Below are 17,943 nucleotides of genomic sequence, written 5' to 3'. Positions count from 1 at the left end.
ATGTGGAACGGATTTAGTAATTGCTACTTTGGAATTCAACTTGGAACGGTCCATTTATAACTCAAAGGAAATGTTCCACCTGACGTCATGTTTCAATATCCGTTCCTAATATGTTCGAAAGACTGTTCCAAAATGGAACGGGCTTTTGAATGGTTATTCTGACAGTGCCAAATTCCGCATTTTTTTTGTAGTGATACATATTTCAAAAAGCACTAAACCTTCTCTGTGGCATGCATCGAAAAATATTTCAGAATGTTTGATATGATCTTGGATACTTTTAGATGCAATTAAAATGTCGTCTATATAGATAAACATAAACTCAAGATAGTCTTTGAAAATATTATTCATCTTAATTTCTATGAAATATCTGGGGCGCATTAGCATGTCCACAGGGAGTATGATCCAGATATATTGTCCTTGTGGTGTGGAAAATGTGTATATTTCTTTAAATCATTTATCTTCTTCATTTGATAAAAATTAAATTTGAAATCAAACTTGGAAAATACGTTAGTACCTTTAATACAGTATATTAAGTATTTCTACTTGGGATATAATAACAATCAAATTCTAGTATTTTATTAATCGCTTGACAGTTAATTACTAACCTGAGTTTACCTCTCTTTATCTCACTATGGTTTTCTAAGAGTTACTATAGGCAGAAACTCTAAGTTCAATGAATGTAACACTAATATGCTCCTTGATGATCTCTTGTATATCTTTCTTATCTTCTATGTTCATCAAGGCAGACTTGTATCAAACATACTAGTACTTGCATTTCTTTTTTACTTTGAAAGTAGCTTCGATCTTGCTTTTATCTCACTACGCTAGAGGATTTTCACTGAAATTCTTCTCTATAAGTCTCTTGATATTTTCGAAAGAAAGCTTACTTTCTTCATTTATGCCTAATGACTTATATTTTTGTATAGCTTCTTTGAAAATCCTAAGTTTTTCCTTAGAAGCCTTGTTGAAACCCTATTGCCTAAAAGACGAAAGAACCTTACCATATTTCCTTTTATCTTGCATTTTAGGCTGAGTCAATTTGGCAAGGGAATTAAGAACCTTTTCAAGAACAAAAAGAGGTTGCATAAACCGTATACAAACATCATCAAGAGTCGTTGTGACAAACGGTTAAGGAAAGACATACATGCTGCAACTTATTGGTTTAATCCGACTTTTCAATATGATCAAGTATCATTTTGCCGAAAATCAGAAGTCATAAATTGCATTCTAGAAGTAATCACCACGAAAGGAATAGGGAGCAAGTCAAAGTTGTTATATGAGACTAGATTTGGATAATTAAAATAATTAGAGTGTTAAGTTATTCGTGTTGGACGCTTATTACATTTTTGATGTTTTGAACTTGTATTTTCTGTTTGGCCTGAGTTTTATTATTTGAGTTTCTTGTATTTTGTGCTAGATTTGTTGTATTTTATGTTATTTAATTATAGGCATATATTATCAAAAATATTAATTGCAAAGAGAAAATTACTTAAAATACAAAATTTTTAAGTATATTTATATTATTGAATATTTAAAGTTAATTTTTATATATTTTATAAGTATTTATGGCATATATATGATGTCACCAGTTCGGTCACGGCTGGACCAACGGTTGAACCAGTGACCGTAATCCACTGAATTTTCCAATTTGATAACTGTCCGAGTTTTAAAAAACTGGGCGACACTTCCTTTTAACACTGCACTTTGGTGACATCTAGCTTGGTAAAACATATAACCTGGAATAAAAAGCTTATATCCGTCAATGCCCTCCACACATGCTCAAGAAGTATCTCATAGAAGGCAAACGAGGTCAATTTTGCATTAAGACATGACATCGTGCCTCTTCATCCCATAAAGTCTCAACTCCATCATGTTGATGTGACGGGCAAGGTTAAAGATGTACTCATCAGAACACCTCGAACACCAAACCTAAGCACCAAATCCTCCTTTTCTGCTCCTTCGTCAAAGTATATACGACTTTAGGCAAAACTTTCGGACTCCACTCGTCCACCTCAAGCTCCGGTGTATTACATATGCTCGCCAAGTCCTTCTTTGCATTCAAATTATCCTTCATTTTTCCCTTTATATCCATGACGGTGTTGGAGATATTGTCAAACACATTCTTTTCAATGTACATGACATCAAGATTATGAGATGCGTGTCCCATTATGGAAGATCCTAGAAATTTTTTCTCTCCTACTTGTGGTTGGTACGTAGCCCGGTGGCAGTATCAACGATTTTTCAACTACAATACTAATCGCTGACAACTGATCACGAATCTCATATCCCCTAAGCCTCGGCTGTGTGATCTTCCTTTCCGCTCGATTTTTAGTGAAGGCTTTCTTTTCCTCTAGTAAATATGGCCCAGATGGAGAAACTGTGTGTGGCAGTCGAAATAGCATGCCTTCCTACCGTTCTGCAAATTAAATATCCGTGTGTTATCCATAGAAATTGGACAGCCCATAGCAGGTGTGGTACTCCGTTAGACGTCATTTCAAAAGTAGGTAGGTCGTTCAAGGTCCCAAGCCGCATAAATCATGATTTCTGATTCGTGAAATTGTTGAGCATCTATACACCCACATGCCACAATTGTAGTAACTCCTCAACCAACGCTCAAGGTATACATTGACCTGATGCTTCAAATTAGTCATCCGGGAAAAATAACATAGACAAACTTAGGTCCTTGCACTTTCAATGCAATTCAACTCAGGCTTCCCCAAGATCTTAGCTTTAAGTATTACATGTAGGACCTCCGTCACAAAGACAAAAGGATAGGGCAAAGAAGGGTCCCTTTGGCGCAGTTCCTTCGATGCTCAGATAAATTCATGTGCATTGTTGTTAATGCTGATAGAAAATGAAGCGATTGAAATGAATTCCTTGATTCACCCAATTAGTTTAGGTGGAAATCCATACGATCAAAAAAATAGTACAAAGGAAATCCCATTTGACACAATCATAGGCCTTCCTCAAGTCAACTTTTATGACAGAATGTGGCGACGTCGGCTTTTGATTGTATCCATGGAGCAACTCTTGAGCTAACAAAATATTGTGGCCCAATATAGTCAACTTTATTTGTTGATTTCTGCAGCAAAATGCTACTAATTTTTATATCTTAAATAATTTTGTATTTGAATGGGACTAATAAAAGAACGCTTAAACTAAAATCATTTACATCGTCACAATGGAAGTACTTAGTTGCCAATCACTAAACTATTAATAAATTTGTATCAACAAATAATTAGATTCTTTGGATAAGTATTAATAGTTGTGATAACCATTAAATCATTTAATAAATTTATTCCAATATCTGATTAGATCCTTTCATATTTATTATTAATAATTTATGTATTTATTTTAAGAATATATCAAATTAATTTCACTTAGCAAAATGGTACTCAGGTGAATGGTTTCCGTATTTCATAAATTTCTAGAAAATATTTTTAATAACTAATAAGATGTATATATTTCCAAATAGGTATTTCAATACATGCATCCTACGTGATATTTTTAATATACATATATAGGGAAAAATATTATTTTAGTCCGCTAAATACGCCTAATTTTAATTTTAATCCGATAATTATGTTCATTTTTGTTTAGGTCCAGTAACTTACGAAATTGCTTCCTTTTAGTCCTTTGTTAGATTTTCGAACAATTTTACCCCTATGAGTGCATGTGTACTAAAACTGCCTTTCAAAAGTTGCATAGGGGTAAAATTGTCCGAAAATCTGCCAAATGACTAAAAGTAAGCAATTTCGTAAGTTACTGGACCTAAACAAAAATGGACATAGTTATCAGACGAAAATTAAAATTAGACATACTTAGCGGATTAAAATAATACTTAACCCTACATATATATATATATGTAAATATAAAAATGCAGAAGTCAAAGTTCCAACGACAACTAGCCACTCTTCCATCACACTTTTTCCATCATACTTGCACAATATCTTTGGCCATAGATGACTATATTCCTCAACAATTACCACAGTTGGTCTAAATCTGGGAAAGCAGCTTCGCTGCCACAGGCCGAGCTCTGCAGTACGCCGTCAATGGCTCTGCTTTGGGCATCGACAATCCCAAGCCTTCAGTCATGTCAATTAATTCTTTCCCAACTCTTTCCCAATCGAAGAACTGAATCATAGATCCCAGTCCGAACCCCACCATCCGCACGGCCAATGCCTCCCCGGGACAACCCCTCCTTCCTGAGCCAAACGGCATCAGTTTGAAGCCGTCCCGGTTCCCTTCCAGCCCTTCAAATCTCTCTGGCTTAAATTCTCTGGCATCCTCCCAGTTCTTGGGATCGTTGTGTATAGCCCACGCGTTCACTAGCAGCATAGTGCCTGCTGGAATGCGGTAAGCACCAACTGTGCATTGCTCTGAGGACTCATGAGGGACCAGCAATGGTCCTGCAGGATACAGACGTAACGTCTCGTTCACAATGCAACGTAGGTATGGGAGTTTGGCAATGTCTGATTCATCTATTAAACGGTCGTGTCCGATGTGATTGTCGATTTCGAGTTGTGCCTTCTTGAGGACATGTGGATGGTTGAGCAGAAGAGATAGCGCCCATTCCATTGTTCCGGCTGATGTATCTGTACCGGCTGTTAACAAAACCTAGGCATTTGTAAGGTGAAAATTGAGTTTTTCACTTGGTTTTTCAAATCAGTCCATCTCATATACACATTAATTTTCAGCTAAATATACCAAAAGTTCATTTTAGTCTGTCGCAATAATTATAATTTAATCTCATTTAATATGCTAGGAAGAAATTAATAATTTGGTATAAGGTCAGTAAATATGTGTGTTGTTATTAAACTTTAAGCTCATAAAATGTCAAGTCGGTATGTTATATCCAACTTATGTAGAAGTCCTTAAGTTCAATAAATATATTTTATGCATAAAAATGGATATTGATATTCTGTTAAAGGTAAGTAAAAATTTATGTGTTTATTTAATGTGAAGTTCAGTGATAATTTCATTTTTCGTATCTGAAGTATACTTCTCTTTTTTTAAGTTTTAGTATCCCAAGTTTCCAAATCATCAGACTTGGTACCCAAATTCTTTAATTTTTATCCACCTGAGTACCCTCTGTTAAGTTGACCGTTAAAACAAACGTTGGACTTAATTTTGGAGAAAAATTTAGGCTGAATCTTATCTATATAAGGGCTTGTTTGGCTACCCATTTATTCAACACACAAAAAAATTCTATTTTGATTCAATTTTATAATTTAGGACAATAATAAAATAATATATATTTTTAACCCAATTTCTATTAAAAATACTAATTCAAATTGTTATGGAAATACCATTTCAAATATTTCCTCCTAATTCAAATCATTATGGAAATAAAAATGCATGCTATGAGGAGTATGTAGAGATAATCGCATAGTAATAATTCAAGAAAATTAACATAGTCTTATGGTCAATCACTACTCGCATTGTTCGCGAATAGTAAACGGAGAAAAATAAAATAAGCCACTCAAAGGGTGTTAATTACTTTTGAGTCAAATAAATTTGCATATCCATAATTTGATATATTGTACCTTTATTAGTGCACAAAATATTTTTTTATAAAAATTGGATTAAATATGTACTTTTTAAATTATTGTCTTCAATTATGAAATTGAAATCGAAATGAATTAAAATAGAAATTTTTCGTATATTGAATAAAATGAAAGCCGAACATGTCTTACATAAATAAATTCCCGTCTAATTTTTCCTACAAAATTAGGCTGACTAAAACAATCAACTTAACGGAGGGTGCTCAGGTGGATCAAAATTAAAAACTTAGGGTATCAAGTCTGATAACTTGAAAACCTGTGGTACTAAAATTGAAAAAGAAGTATACTTTAGGTATGAGAATTGAAATAATCCCTGAAGTTTATAAATAATTTGATTAGGATAATTTTATTTTTCATACCCAAAGCATACCTCCTTTTCAATTTTAGTACCCCAGGTTTCCAAGTCATCAGACCTGGTAGCCAAAATTTTCAATTTTTATCCATCTGAGTAACTTCTATTAGGTTGACCGTTAAAACAAACAGTCAACCCAATTTCAGAGGAAAATTAGGCGGGATTTTGTCTATATGAGGTGCATATTTGGCTGCTATTTTATACAACGCATCAAAAATTTCTATTTTAATTCAATTTTAAATTTAAGACAATAATGTAAAAAAGAAAAACCAATTTCTATTAAAAAGTGAGAGAATGGATCTAATGAAACTAACTGTATTTTAGCTCGCGCATACAAAGAATCATTCTATCCTTTCGTCCCTCGCTGCCTTAAGGCATGCCTTTATCCCTGCTCCTAAGCCTTTACTCCACCACGAACAGCGGAGTAAGCTCTCACGGCGGTCGTTCTTTCTTAAAAAAGCATTTTTTTCCCTTTTTATGGCTATTCAAAGCATCGAGAAAATGCTAATTCAAATCATTATGGAAATATCAATTAAAATGAAATAAAAATGCATGCTAAATGTGAAATAATATAAAGATAATTGTCTAGTAATAATTTAAGAAAACTATCAAAGTCTTACGTTCAATCACCACTAGTATTGTTCGCGAAAAATAGATAGAGCAAAATTAAATAAGTCACTCAAAGAGTATCAATGTACTTTTGAATCAAATAAAATTGCATATATATATACTTTGATATATTATACAGTTGTTTGTGCACGAAATATAAAAAATACATTTGAAGTATTGTTTTTGGTTGAGAGAATTTTGTTTATAAATAAACTTTCTATTTCACTAGTCACAAGAAAATCAAAACAAATATTTGTTAAAATAATTAAAAGAAAAGTATGGAAAACTATAGCATAACCCTCGATAATAGAGTATGACAATATTTGCATTGTGGCCCAGCAAAAAGAAAAAAAAAAGTACCTTTTTTGGTAAAATTGGTAATTTTTGATAGAATTTGGATTGAAATGTATTTTTTTTAAATTATTGTCCTCAATTATGAAATTAAAATCGAAAAGAATTAAAATAATTTTTTTTTTTTGTGTTGAGTAAATTGGAAGCCTAACATGTCTTTATATAGACAAATTCCCACCTAATTTTTCCTTCAAAATTGGGTTGACTATTAGTTTTAACAGTTAAATTAACGGAGGGTACTCAAATGAAAGAAAATAAAAAATTTTGAGTACTAAATCTGATAATTTAAAAACTTAGAGTACTAAATCTGATAATTATGTCTATGTACCATTTTGCTAAAGCTCTCACGTCCAATGTGCAATTTATGCATCAAATAAATAAACATGTTACAAAATCTAAGAATATATTTCTCAAAAGTATTATTTTTCTTCTTGTAAATATATTTTCAGAAAGGTATTTTATCCGTACGAAATATTAAATCCTTCTTGAAAAATTATTTAGATGAAAATATTAATTTTTTCTATGCAAATTTATTTATAGGGACTAAATTGTTTTCAAAATATAAATGTGAGGAATCAAATTAATTTACAGCAAAACCTTCATAAATTAATAACGTCAGGACCACATAATTTTATTAACTTAAAGATATATTAATTAATCGCTTGATTAATAATTTATTAATTTAAAGATTTTATGTTCATGTACAATGTGACTAATTAAATATAATACGTTCCCCTAAAAAAACCAAAATTGATCGTATTATCTAGTTAAAAACTTAATGCAAGTTCATGTAATGTAAGAAAATCACCTACTACATAAAAAACATCAAACATTTTTAATTGAATTAGTCAACAAATCAGAATCAACCAACCATAATTAGTTGGTCCAAATAAAAATCAACCAACCATGACTTCACGTCTAACAAGTATTCAAAAATCTTGTTGAGGATGAAATTGAAGATGATACAATAGCTTTGTAACTAATTACGAGGAATGAAGCATTCATAGCGTAACAACTTTTCACAATTTTTGGTTGCAATATGAGAATGCAATACCGAAGCTTTTAAATGCAGTAAGCAATGTTAGAAATGGAAAAATGAAATACAACTAGATTTATATTTTAAGAAGAAGCAAACAATAATAAAATCATATTGTACTAAGTTATTCTAGTTATATTTATAATTTTATAAAATTATTAATTTATAATATTAAATGGACTATAAATTTATATAAGGGTCTTTCGCAGAATTATTATTTTATTAATTTATGAAAATTAATAATTTAGAACTTGAATTCAAATTGAGGTTGAAAAATTAGTATTTTAAAAAAATTATTAATTTATCGAGTATTAATTTATAATGATTATACGTGGATGTGGTAAAACTTTTGCAATGAAAATTAGAGAAATTTGACGTCAAAAGTTAGAGAAAATTCGTTGAGTTGGGCTTACCAGCATTAAGTTTCTTATGAGAGAATCTGTGTAATAATCGGGTTCTTTTGCCTGCAATGCCAACAGCATCTCAACCATAGTTTTCGTCTTCCCCTCCGCCACCACGTCACCGCCACCTTCCCCGTCGCCGCCGTAACTCTTGAACCTTCTCTTACACCCTTCAACCAGCTCCTGCATAAAAGCATCCCTCTTTCTCTGCACCTCCACCAGCCCTTTCTCCACGCCGCCCACTCCCAACCACCTAATCACCGGCAAGAAGTCCCCCATATTCGACGTGTTCACCCGAAAACTATCCTCAACAATTTCCCTAAATCGCTGCGCTTCCTCCACCTCCCCCACGTTCTCTCCGTAGTACCTTTTCCCGGCTATCATTCTCATCATCACGTTCATCGTCAGCTCGAAGAACACCGCCTTCATGTCAACCATACGCCGCTGCTCCGCAGCCCGATTCAGGGTCCGGACCGTTGACTTGACCTCCTCCACACGAATGCCGTGAAGCATCTGGAGCCTGTGCGTGGACAAAATCTCGATTGATGAAATCTTACGCAGGTTTCGCCAGTGATCACTGTAAGAAGCCCAGACCAAGGAAGTGTAGTTGTTGCCCAGATGTTTTCCAGCAAGCAAGTGCGGACGGTTGGCGAAGATGACATCATTTCTGGTCAAACACTCCTCGGCGGCGGAGGGGGAGGAGACGACGAGAACGCTGCGGCCGCCGAACTGGAGGAGGACGACGGGACCGTAGCGGTCGGAGATCTTGGCCAAGGAACGATAGAGGGGTTTCTTGAGGAGATAAAGGTGGCCAACAAAGGGTAGCTTCAGAGCGGGGGCGGGTGGAAGATTCCTAAGTTTGTGGAAGAAATGCTGAGTGAAGACGTAAAGGGCAAAGATGACGGGAAGATACACAAACCATGGAGCAGCCATTGTTGAGGAGAAATGTGGTTCAACTGTTTTGGCGTGAGGATCAGGTAAAGTTTTATAATGATTATATAATTAATCGGCCCAATAAATGTTTAGTTGACTTAATGGGATCTCATCACTTAATCAATGTACAACGTAGGGAAAACAAATAACATGGAGCTAGGTAAAAGAATAACAATTAATGTTTGTTGGCTAGATTAACTATTATGACGTGTGAATCTTTCGTATTACGAAAAGACATTTAAATAATTTTTAATATAATAAATTAAACTAATTAAAAGAATAAAATTTTAAATAATATTTAATAGTCCTAATATCTCTAGAACTGCATACAATAATAAAGTCACGCCCCAAAAGTATATTTTTGCTCTATTATGGACCTAATCGAAATTTTAAAAATAATTTTCAAAATGAAAACCTGATAACCATAGCAAGCCTCAATTATATGACTGATCCTCGACGTGGATCATTTAAAACCAAGGTCTTGGACAAATATTTTATAATTACTACCAAATGCATAACCATACGTCATAGTCATGTCTAGTCTAAGGACTTCATGCTTGGTGCATAAACAAATTAGACAAATATCGAATGAAAAATGCCTTAATGTTATAAATGTGAAATAAAAAGATTATTTTTACAAGGATATTACATTGTACTTCCTAGTTTATATCCTATCAACTAGTTGGCACACCGAACACTAACCTAACAGGAATTAAGATCCTATCAACTAGTTGCACACCGAACACTATCCTAACAGAATTTAAGAGTGTGATAGTTTTTATTGTTGGTTCAATATTTTACAATTTTTTTTCTTTTAGGAAAATTATTAAAAACAAAAAAGAATTTGGAGGAACATACCTCCCAATGGCCTCCAAACCATTTGAGGAGGAAATATGGATATGGGCAGTACGTGGGCGCAGAAAGGTGTGTTTCTGAAATGGGGTCAAAAGTCCATTTCACGTGCCCTTCTCGTCAGCCCAACGCCTTAGCTACACTACTTGTCGCAGGAAGTCTACTGGCCAGGAGTTGTAGGGTTTAGACAAATGGTGTAGACGCTGATGTAGCACCTGCGGATTCTCCGTTCGACGTCCGTGTTGGATAGTGCCGACCCTCCAGCTGCCTTAGTTATTCACCCAGCCGCCAACCTAGCCATAATTGCAGCCCAACCTTCTTATGACAATCAGGAGGTAATAAACGTTAGGCATTGTTTGCAACGGCAATATTCGTTGCATTGATAGAACATTCAATCACAACTATTTACGGTAGCACCATTTTGTCACAAAAACAAAAATACAAGGAAACCGCTTTTGCGACGAATACTTCCTTATAACTCAATTTGTTCATTTATAATATCACACAAAAGTACAGTAAAACCTCTATTAATAATAACCTTGGGAGCATGAAATTTTATTAATTTAGAAAGATATTAATTTATCAATAAATTAATATTTTATTAATTAAAAGAGAGACTTTTTAAATTCATCAAATTTAGTACATATGTATTGAAAATAAATGAATTCATATATGTTTCATTCACTATATTCATGCATCAATCAATTCTTTGGAACTAATTAAATATATTTATGTATAATATTAATTTATTGTATACAATTAACTATTATATTCATAGACGCATGTATCAATTCATTGAAATTACTTAAACATACATGTTTACATTAATTCGCTGCACTTAACTAACTATTATAGCCAATTAAATATATTCATACATGATGAATAAAATATATACTATATAAATCTCAATATAAAAATAAAATAATTCATAACACCCAACCATGTCTTCTCATCTAAAAGGCGTCGCAATATCATCCATGAATGATCAAATGCGCAAAGCATTACAGACTTCATATTTTAGCAAATTATTATATATATATAATTATAATATTTATGAATTATTAATTTAGAGTTTTAATGGGACCTAATATTTATAAAGAAATTTTTTAAAAAATTATTATCTTATTATCTTCTCCAATTTGATGATTTTTACAAAGGCCCAAGTCATGACTGAAAGATTTTATTATTTTAGATAGTTTATTAATTTATAAAGATTTTACTATATATATATATATAAGTGAATATATAAAAACAGAAGTTCTAAACCGCCACTCTTCCGTATCATACTTCATGGTAGTTCTAACAAGAAATCAATTGTCTCACGCAGTGACCATGGGTAAGTATATTCCACAACATTGCACAGTTGCTCTAAATCTGGGAAAGAAGCTTGGCTGCCACAGGCCGAGATTTGCAGTACGCCAACAATGGCTCCGCTTTCGGCATTGATAATCCCAAACCTTCAGTCATGTCAATCAATTCTTTCCCAACTCTTTCCCAATCGAAGCACTGAATAAGAGATCCCAATCCGAACCCCACCATCCGTACGGCCAATGCCTCCCCGGGACATCCCCTCCTTCCTGAGCCAAACGGCATCAGTTTGAACCCATCCCGGTTCCCTTCCACCCCTTCAAATCTCCCTGGATTGAATTCTCTAGCGTTCTCCCAATTCTTGGGATCGTTGTGTATAGCCCACGCATTCACCAGCAGCATAGTGCCTGCTGGAACCCGGTAGCCTCCAACAGTGCATTGCTCTGAGGACTCATGAGGGATCAGCAACGGGCCTGCAGGATACAAACGTAACGTTTCGTTCACAATGCAGCGTAGGTATGGGAGCTCGGCGATGTCTGTTTCGTCTATCAAACGGTCGTGTCCGATGTGATTGTCGATCTCGAGCTGTGCCTTCTTGAGGACATGTGGATGGTTGAGCAGAAGAGATAGCGCCCATTCCATTGTTCCGGCTGACGTATCTGTGCCAGCTATTAGCAAAACCTATGGCATTTATAATTTGAGAAACTGAGTTCTGAACAGCTTGTACTTGAAAAAATAAATTTGAAGTTTCGGAGTCTTGGTAACAAATTATTTGAATAATTTTAAATTTAAAAGATCGTAAATCCTTTCATTCTAAATTTAAACTATAAGTTATTGAATATCGATCAATTACAAATTCTTCTAATACAGCATTGTTCGAAATTTCCCAAATTCTCCCGTCAAATCCAAATTCATAGATTCAAGATTAGCATTAGGTCCCAGTGGATCCTTGACCTACAACAGATTGGATTTTCTGTTTTATTTAATATTGGCATGCATATAAACGAAATTATTTTTTAGATGAAACATAAGGTAAATTATAAAGAGCACTTTTACGATTAATTTGGCATAATTGTAAATATCTATTATTATTTGAAAAATAACTAATACCCCTTAATTTTAGCAATCTTCCAACAACTAGTCTGATCTGTTAATCTTTATTAGTTTTTCTTTATCTATTTCTACGATAAACTGATCAAAATACCTTTGTAAAGTATAAATTATAATTTTGAATATTTTTTTAGATTTTCTAATTTTTTTCTTAACTAAGTGAACAAGTTTTTCTTTTACGATTTTTCAATTTTTTCCATCCACCTCGACCATTTTATTTAAGAATTTTTTCTTTTACCCCTCTTATATATATTTTTGGAGAACATCTAATTATACATAAAGTTCATTTAAATCAAATGTTGTAATGATTTCTCAATAAATTTAGTGACAGTGAGAAAAGGGCAAGTGAACATCAGACCTCCTAAAAAGTCAATTATTTGAACTTCATATGTGATTTCTTTGACCAATCAATGATTTCCCATTCTTGCTACCCAATCACTCTCTTTTTCTTTTTTCTTCCTATAGACCACATTGTCCATAAATGATAAGAAACAGCCACCTTGGGTAAGATTAGGTTGAATTATGTGGACATAGCTTAAAATTAGATTTAATTGTATAATTTTTGTAAAATCATAGTTACCCTTTTTGATGTGCTATTAGTATACTAAATTTTAAAAATTATTATGTAAAATTTCGTCATTAAATAATAATTATACTGATTGTAAATACAATTACGATTTTAAGAATATACTTGTAATTATATAAATAAGAGAAAATCACTAAAAACTGCAATCTTAGTCATGGTTAAAAACAAAATAGTCGTAGTAAATAGTAATTGACCACAGCCATATAACGATTGTTCGCCGTGGTATCAGCTAGGGTGGCTAAACATTTGTCATGGCTAAAAGCCATGGAAAATAACTTTTTCTTGGTAGAAAATTTATATTTTTGCATCAATCCTATTTAACCGTGGTCAATAAAAATTATTTACCATGGTTCGTAATCCATACCTATTAAAATTATAGCAATAATTATTTTTTTTAATGACAGTATTTAATTATATAATTAAATTTAATTTTAAAAAATGTAGATATAATATATCTAAAAATTTTCGTCAGCAACTTGTTATTGAAAACAAAATCTTATTAATTTCTAAGGTTTATAATAGATTAATTATAGTTCGTAGACAGAATTCTTTAATTTTGTACATGATAAAATCTAATTTGATATAAATAACTCAGGAATGTTAGGATCAACATTCATTTGGTTCAACCAATCAGCAGCCAATGTTTTAAAATACAGTTCGGATCAGTCCATCGGATTGGTTGAACCATCATCTGCTCCATAAATGGTCTGGTTCAGTTCATATAGTATCGTCTATGTTTAATAGTTATGGACTAAAAAATCGTAATAAATACCTATTATTGGCCATAATTAAATAATTTTAATGCACAAATTTAATTTATCCACACTGATCATGTGGTCCATTAATGGTCTAGTCCAATCCACAAAACACAACTAGCCTTACACTAGAGAGAAATTTATTATTGCCTACGTTTTTTATAGTTATGGAATTAAAATTTCGGTAATAACTATTATTAATCATTGTAAAATAATACTGATGCAAAATCTTGGTTTATCCACCTTGAAAAAATGTTTTTGACATGGCTAAGTTGTAGTCACACTCGTAAGAGCCACGACCAACAACAGTTCTGTGGCTGTGGTCATTGGTTGTTTACTACAACTATTTATTTTTTACTGTGACAATTAACCATAGTTAAATGTTATATTTCTTCTAGTATCAAAATTATTGTGTTTTCTTTAAAATTGCTTGAACCTTCGATTGAATCAATGACCTAATTGATCTGATCCCAAATCAAGTGACCGACCGATTTATGGACTTTTTTTTTAAATATTTAAAAATTAATACAATTTGAAATTGAACCCATGATATTTTGTATGAAAATTGTGACGAATACCAATAGACCAACACCCACATTAAAATAATTATTTTAATTATATATTAATAAATGAACAAACTCATTAAGCCCATAATCTATTTAAGTGTTATCTCCAATATTAAATCATAATAAATAAAATAAGATTTATAAATTATTTTAAGAATAGGGGATGCTCACTATTTATTGGTAATAAAATTTAATTATGATGATAATATGTAGTTTGTTTTTTAAGCAATTCTTCTACTTTTATTCTTGACCTAAAAACTTTATTATCTTGATTTTACTATCAGATTTTAAGATACTTTTAATTCCTAAAATTAACTAAAAAATTTAATTTAATGTTTTTGTATGTTTTATTATTTTAATATACTTTATATATTAATTTCACTACAAAGAAAAAGTTTTATTGGGACTGCTGACATTTATCCTAAAACTCGTCCCTAACTAAGACGGTTTTGGAACGACTTCAGACGGAACGCCGTGCTCTAGTACTCACTGGTTCGATCATGGTTCACCCGATGATTGAACTAGTGACTGTAGACCCGATCAATTTTTCAATTCGATCAATGGTTTGGGTTTTCAAACATTAATAGCAACACGACTCTCATTCTAAGAGAAGTTCAACGTTCTAATAGAAGTTTTCTCTAAGTGTCTATCCAGAAATTCTAATTCAGATCAGGTTTGGTTGAATTTGAATCAATTATACAACAAGTGTAGTATTTTGTGACTGATATACAATTTCGAAAAAATAACTAATCACTTAGCAAATATATCATACTTGCTTTTTAATTAGTTTGATTCAATCAAACTTGATTTAGGTAAGAATTTTCGGTACAGATCCTTCAATTAAGGGAGATCAAATCTAGGTTTTGTTTGCCTCAATGTTTTGTGTTATTTACCCTTCTTCATTAATTACTTTTGGAATTAAAGTAAATCAAAACCATGTTTTTCATGAAGAAAACATTTTGTTACTTTTAATCCCATCACAATTATTTTCATTTAATTAACCTACTTACCTATTATTTTTAATTTCCAATTTAATCTTAAAAATGAGGCCAGGTTTCATCATAATCAATTTATAAGAATTAATTATTTCATAATCAATTATTCATCCGACCAAACTAAGCCTAAACCCAAAAATTACACTTTATCTGGGTAAAGAATTTTTAGTAAAGAAAGTGAAAAGAACCCCAAAACTGATTAAGAGTGTCTTAGGCTAAATTTATATAAAAGATTTTATACGGTAAATTACATTTTTGGTCCCGTAAGTAGATTTGTTTTCAATTTTAGTCCCACACTCAAGCCAATTCGCACATTTACGTGTGGAACTAAAATTGGAAACATGTCTACTTATGATACCGAAATTGAAAACAAGTACACTTATGAGATAAAAAATATAATTTACCTTTATTTTGATTGTATTGACTAACGGAGAGAACAGTTGATGTTGTCAATTAGACGAAAATTCCTCAATACTCCTCAAATTAAAAAAAAAAACCCCACATATGGGACTCAATGTGCTAATTAGCCTGAGTGTAGGACCAAAATTAAAAACAGATCCATTTATGGGACCAAAAAAATATAATTTACCCGTTTTTATACATCTTGTAAAATATTTTATACAATGAATAAGATATTAAATATTGTTTCATTAATAATTTTTTGAGTTTTTGAATAAAATGAGATTATAGCATTTACAAATATTAATAACTATATATTAATAATAAATAAAAAAATTGAATAAAATTTGTTAACTTAAAAAGTTCCTTCTCTATCCAAATTAATTTGTAAACTTTTGAAATCTTATTTTCAAAACTTTACCAAAGATGAAAAGGGCAAAAATAGAAAGCGTGAATCAGTGGAGTCGAGCAACTTACCAGCATTAAGCTTCTTATGATCGCATCTGTGTAATACTCGGGTTCTTTTGCCTGCAATCTCAACAGCATCTCAATCATGGTTTTCGTCTTCCCTTCCGCCACCACGTCCCCGTCGCCGCCGCCGCCGCCGTAACTCTTCAACCTTCTCTTACACCCTTCAACCAGTTCCTGCATAAAAGCATCCCTCTTCCTCTGCAGCTCCACCAGCCCTTTCTCCACGCCGCCCACTTCCAACCACCGAATCACCGGCAAGAAGTCCCCCATATTCGACGTGCCCAGCCGCAAAGTATCCTTAACAATTTCCTTAAACTGCCGGGCCTCCTCCACCTCCTCCACGTTCTCGCCGTAGTAACTTTTCCCGGCGATCATTCTCATGATCACGTTCATCGTCAGCTCGAAAAAAGCCGTCTTCATGTCAACCACCCGCCGCTGCTCCGAAGCCCGATTCAGGGCCCGGATCGTGGACTTCACCTCGTCCACACGAATCCAATGAAGCATCTGGAGCCTGTGCGTGGACAAAATCTCGATTGATGAAATCTTACGCAGGTTTCGCCAGTGATCTCCGTAAGAGGTCCAGGCCAAGGAAGTGTAGTTGTAGCCCAGATGCTTCCCTGCGAGCAAGTGCGGGCGGTTGGCGAATATGACATCATTTTTCGTCAAGCACTCCTCGGCGGCGGAGGGGGAGGAGACAACCAGGACGCGGCGGGAGCCGAACTGGAGGAGGACTACAGGACCGTAGCGGCCGGAGATCTTGGCCAAGGAACGATAGAGGGGTTTCTTGAGGAGGTAAAGGTGGCCGATAAAGGGCAGATTTAGAAAGGGAGCGGGTGGCAGATTTCTAAGTTTGTGGAAGAAATGCTGAGTGAAGATGTAAAGGGCAAATATGAGTGGAATATACAGAAACCATGGAGCAGCCATTGTTGAGGAGAAATTAGGTATGGTTTTTGGGGTGAGATTGTGTTATAGTGTTTGTATATTGATTGCAGTTGGCCCAACATATAAATGCTGCTGCTTTGGTTTAAAATATATGTATATAGGTGACTACCGAGACGTGTTTGGTGGAAATTCTTTGACAAATTGGTAATATTTGTGGAAATAGGAAGGTTCTTCTTTTTTATTTTTAAGTATACTATTATAAAAGAAAAACTCTTTGATCCTATCAATTTTAGATAGTCAAATTTACTCATCATTCCATTTTTTCCCTTTGAAAATATTTGGTCAAATTAGTAATTTCAATATTTTTTAATAATTTTGAAATTATTTATTTTCCTTTTAACTACTCACTACCCCACATTTCTCTCTTACCTTACTTCTCCATTTATAATTTATTCTTTTGATAATTTTGTATCTTATTATCTCACGCCAAGGTTCTTTTTATTTTTTATTTTGGGTAAATGTAAGTTTCATTAATAAAACAAGATCGTACAGTACAACAGTGCTCAACTGGTGGTTTCTCCCTCGACAGGCCAAGGGATACGCCATAATCTATTAACGCACATAAACTAACAGAACGAGATAAATTAACACTGATAATCCTCTGTCTAATATCTTCCACAATAATGGTGGCTATTATATTCGGTGGTCGTTCCGTATGCTCAAAGTGTCTCAAATTTCGTTCCCTCCAAATGTGGTAAATGCAAGCAGCCAGG

The 17,943-nt window shown here is 33.3% G+C and overlaps 2 protein-coding genes across 2 annotated transcripts; both read right to left on the bottom strand.

Moving 5' to 3' along the window:
* Positions 1–3,740: 3,740 nt before the first annotated feature.
* On the bottom strand, positions 3,741–9,279 carry LOC105155574 (cytochrome P450 81Q32-like). Its single transcript, XM_011071464.3, has 2 exons — positions 8,326–9,279; positions 3,741–4,617 (listed from the first exon to the last, which is right to left on the bottom strand). The coding sequence occupies exons 1-2, from the start codon at positions 9,244–9,246 to the stop codon at positions 3,997–3,999; spliced, it is 1,542 nt and encodes a 513-aa protein (XP_011069766.2). The 5' UTR covers positions 9,247–9,279; the 3' UTR covers positions 3,741–3,996.
* A 2,077-nt stretch (positions 9,280–11,356) lies between these two features.
* On the bottom strand, positions 11,357–17,302 carry LOC110011245 (cytochrome P450 81Q32). Its single transcript, XM_011071463.3, has 2 exons — positions 16,295–17,302; positions 11,357–12,087 (listed from the first exon to the last, which is right to left on the bottom strand). Exons 1-2 carry the CDS (start codon positions 17,210–17,212, stop codon positions 11,467–11,469), a joined length of 1,539 nt encoding a protein of 512 aa, XP_011069765.2. The 5' UTR covers positions 17,213–17,302; the 3' UTR covers positions 11,357–11,466.
* Positions 17,303–17,943: the final 641 nt, after the last annotated feature.

Source organism: Sesamum indicum, linkage group LG2 (genome assembly GCF_026168435.1).
Source record: "Sesamum indicum cultivar Baizhima isolate 11 linkage group LG2, ASM2616843v1, whole genome shotgun sequence".
Classification (NCBI taxonomy): domain Eukaryota; kingdom Viridiplantae; phylum Streptophyta; class Magnoliopsida; order Lamiales; family Pedaliaceae; genus Sesamum; species Sesamum indicum.
The sequence above is the reverse complement of the archived record's forward strand: the minus strand, read 5'-3'. Positions and strand labels throughout refer to the sequence as shown.

Excerpts from the sequence above, each read along its gene's own strand:
- LOC105155574 (XM_011071464.3), bottom strand. The coding sequence starts at position 9,246 with ATGGCTGCTCCATGGTTTGTGTATCTTCCCGTCATCTTTGCCCTTTAC. Across the intron at positions 4,618-8,325 it reads TCATAAGAAACTTAATGCTG|GTTTTGTTAACAGCCGGTAC; the intron begins GTAAGCCCAACT and ends ACAAATGCCTAG.
- LOC110011245 (XM_011071463.3), bottom strand. The coding sequence starts at position 17,212 with ATGGCTGCTCCATGGTTTCTGTATATTCCACTCATATTTGCCCTTTAC. Across the intron at positions 12,088-16,294 it reads TCATAAGAAGCTTAATGCTG|GTTTTGCTAATAGCTGGCAC; the intron begins GTAAGTTGCTCG and ends TAAATGCCATAG.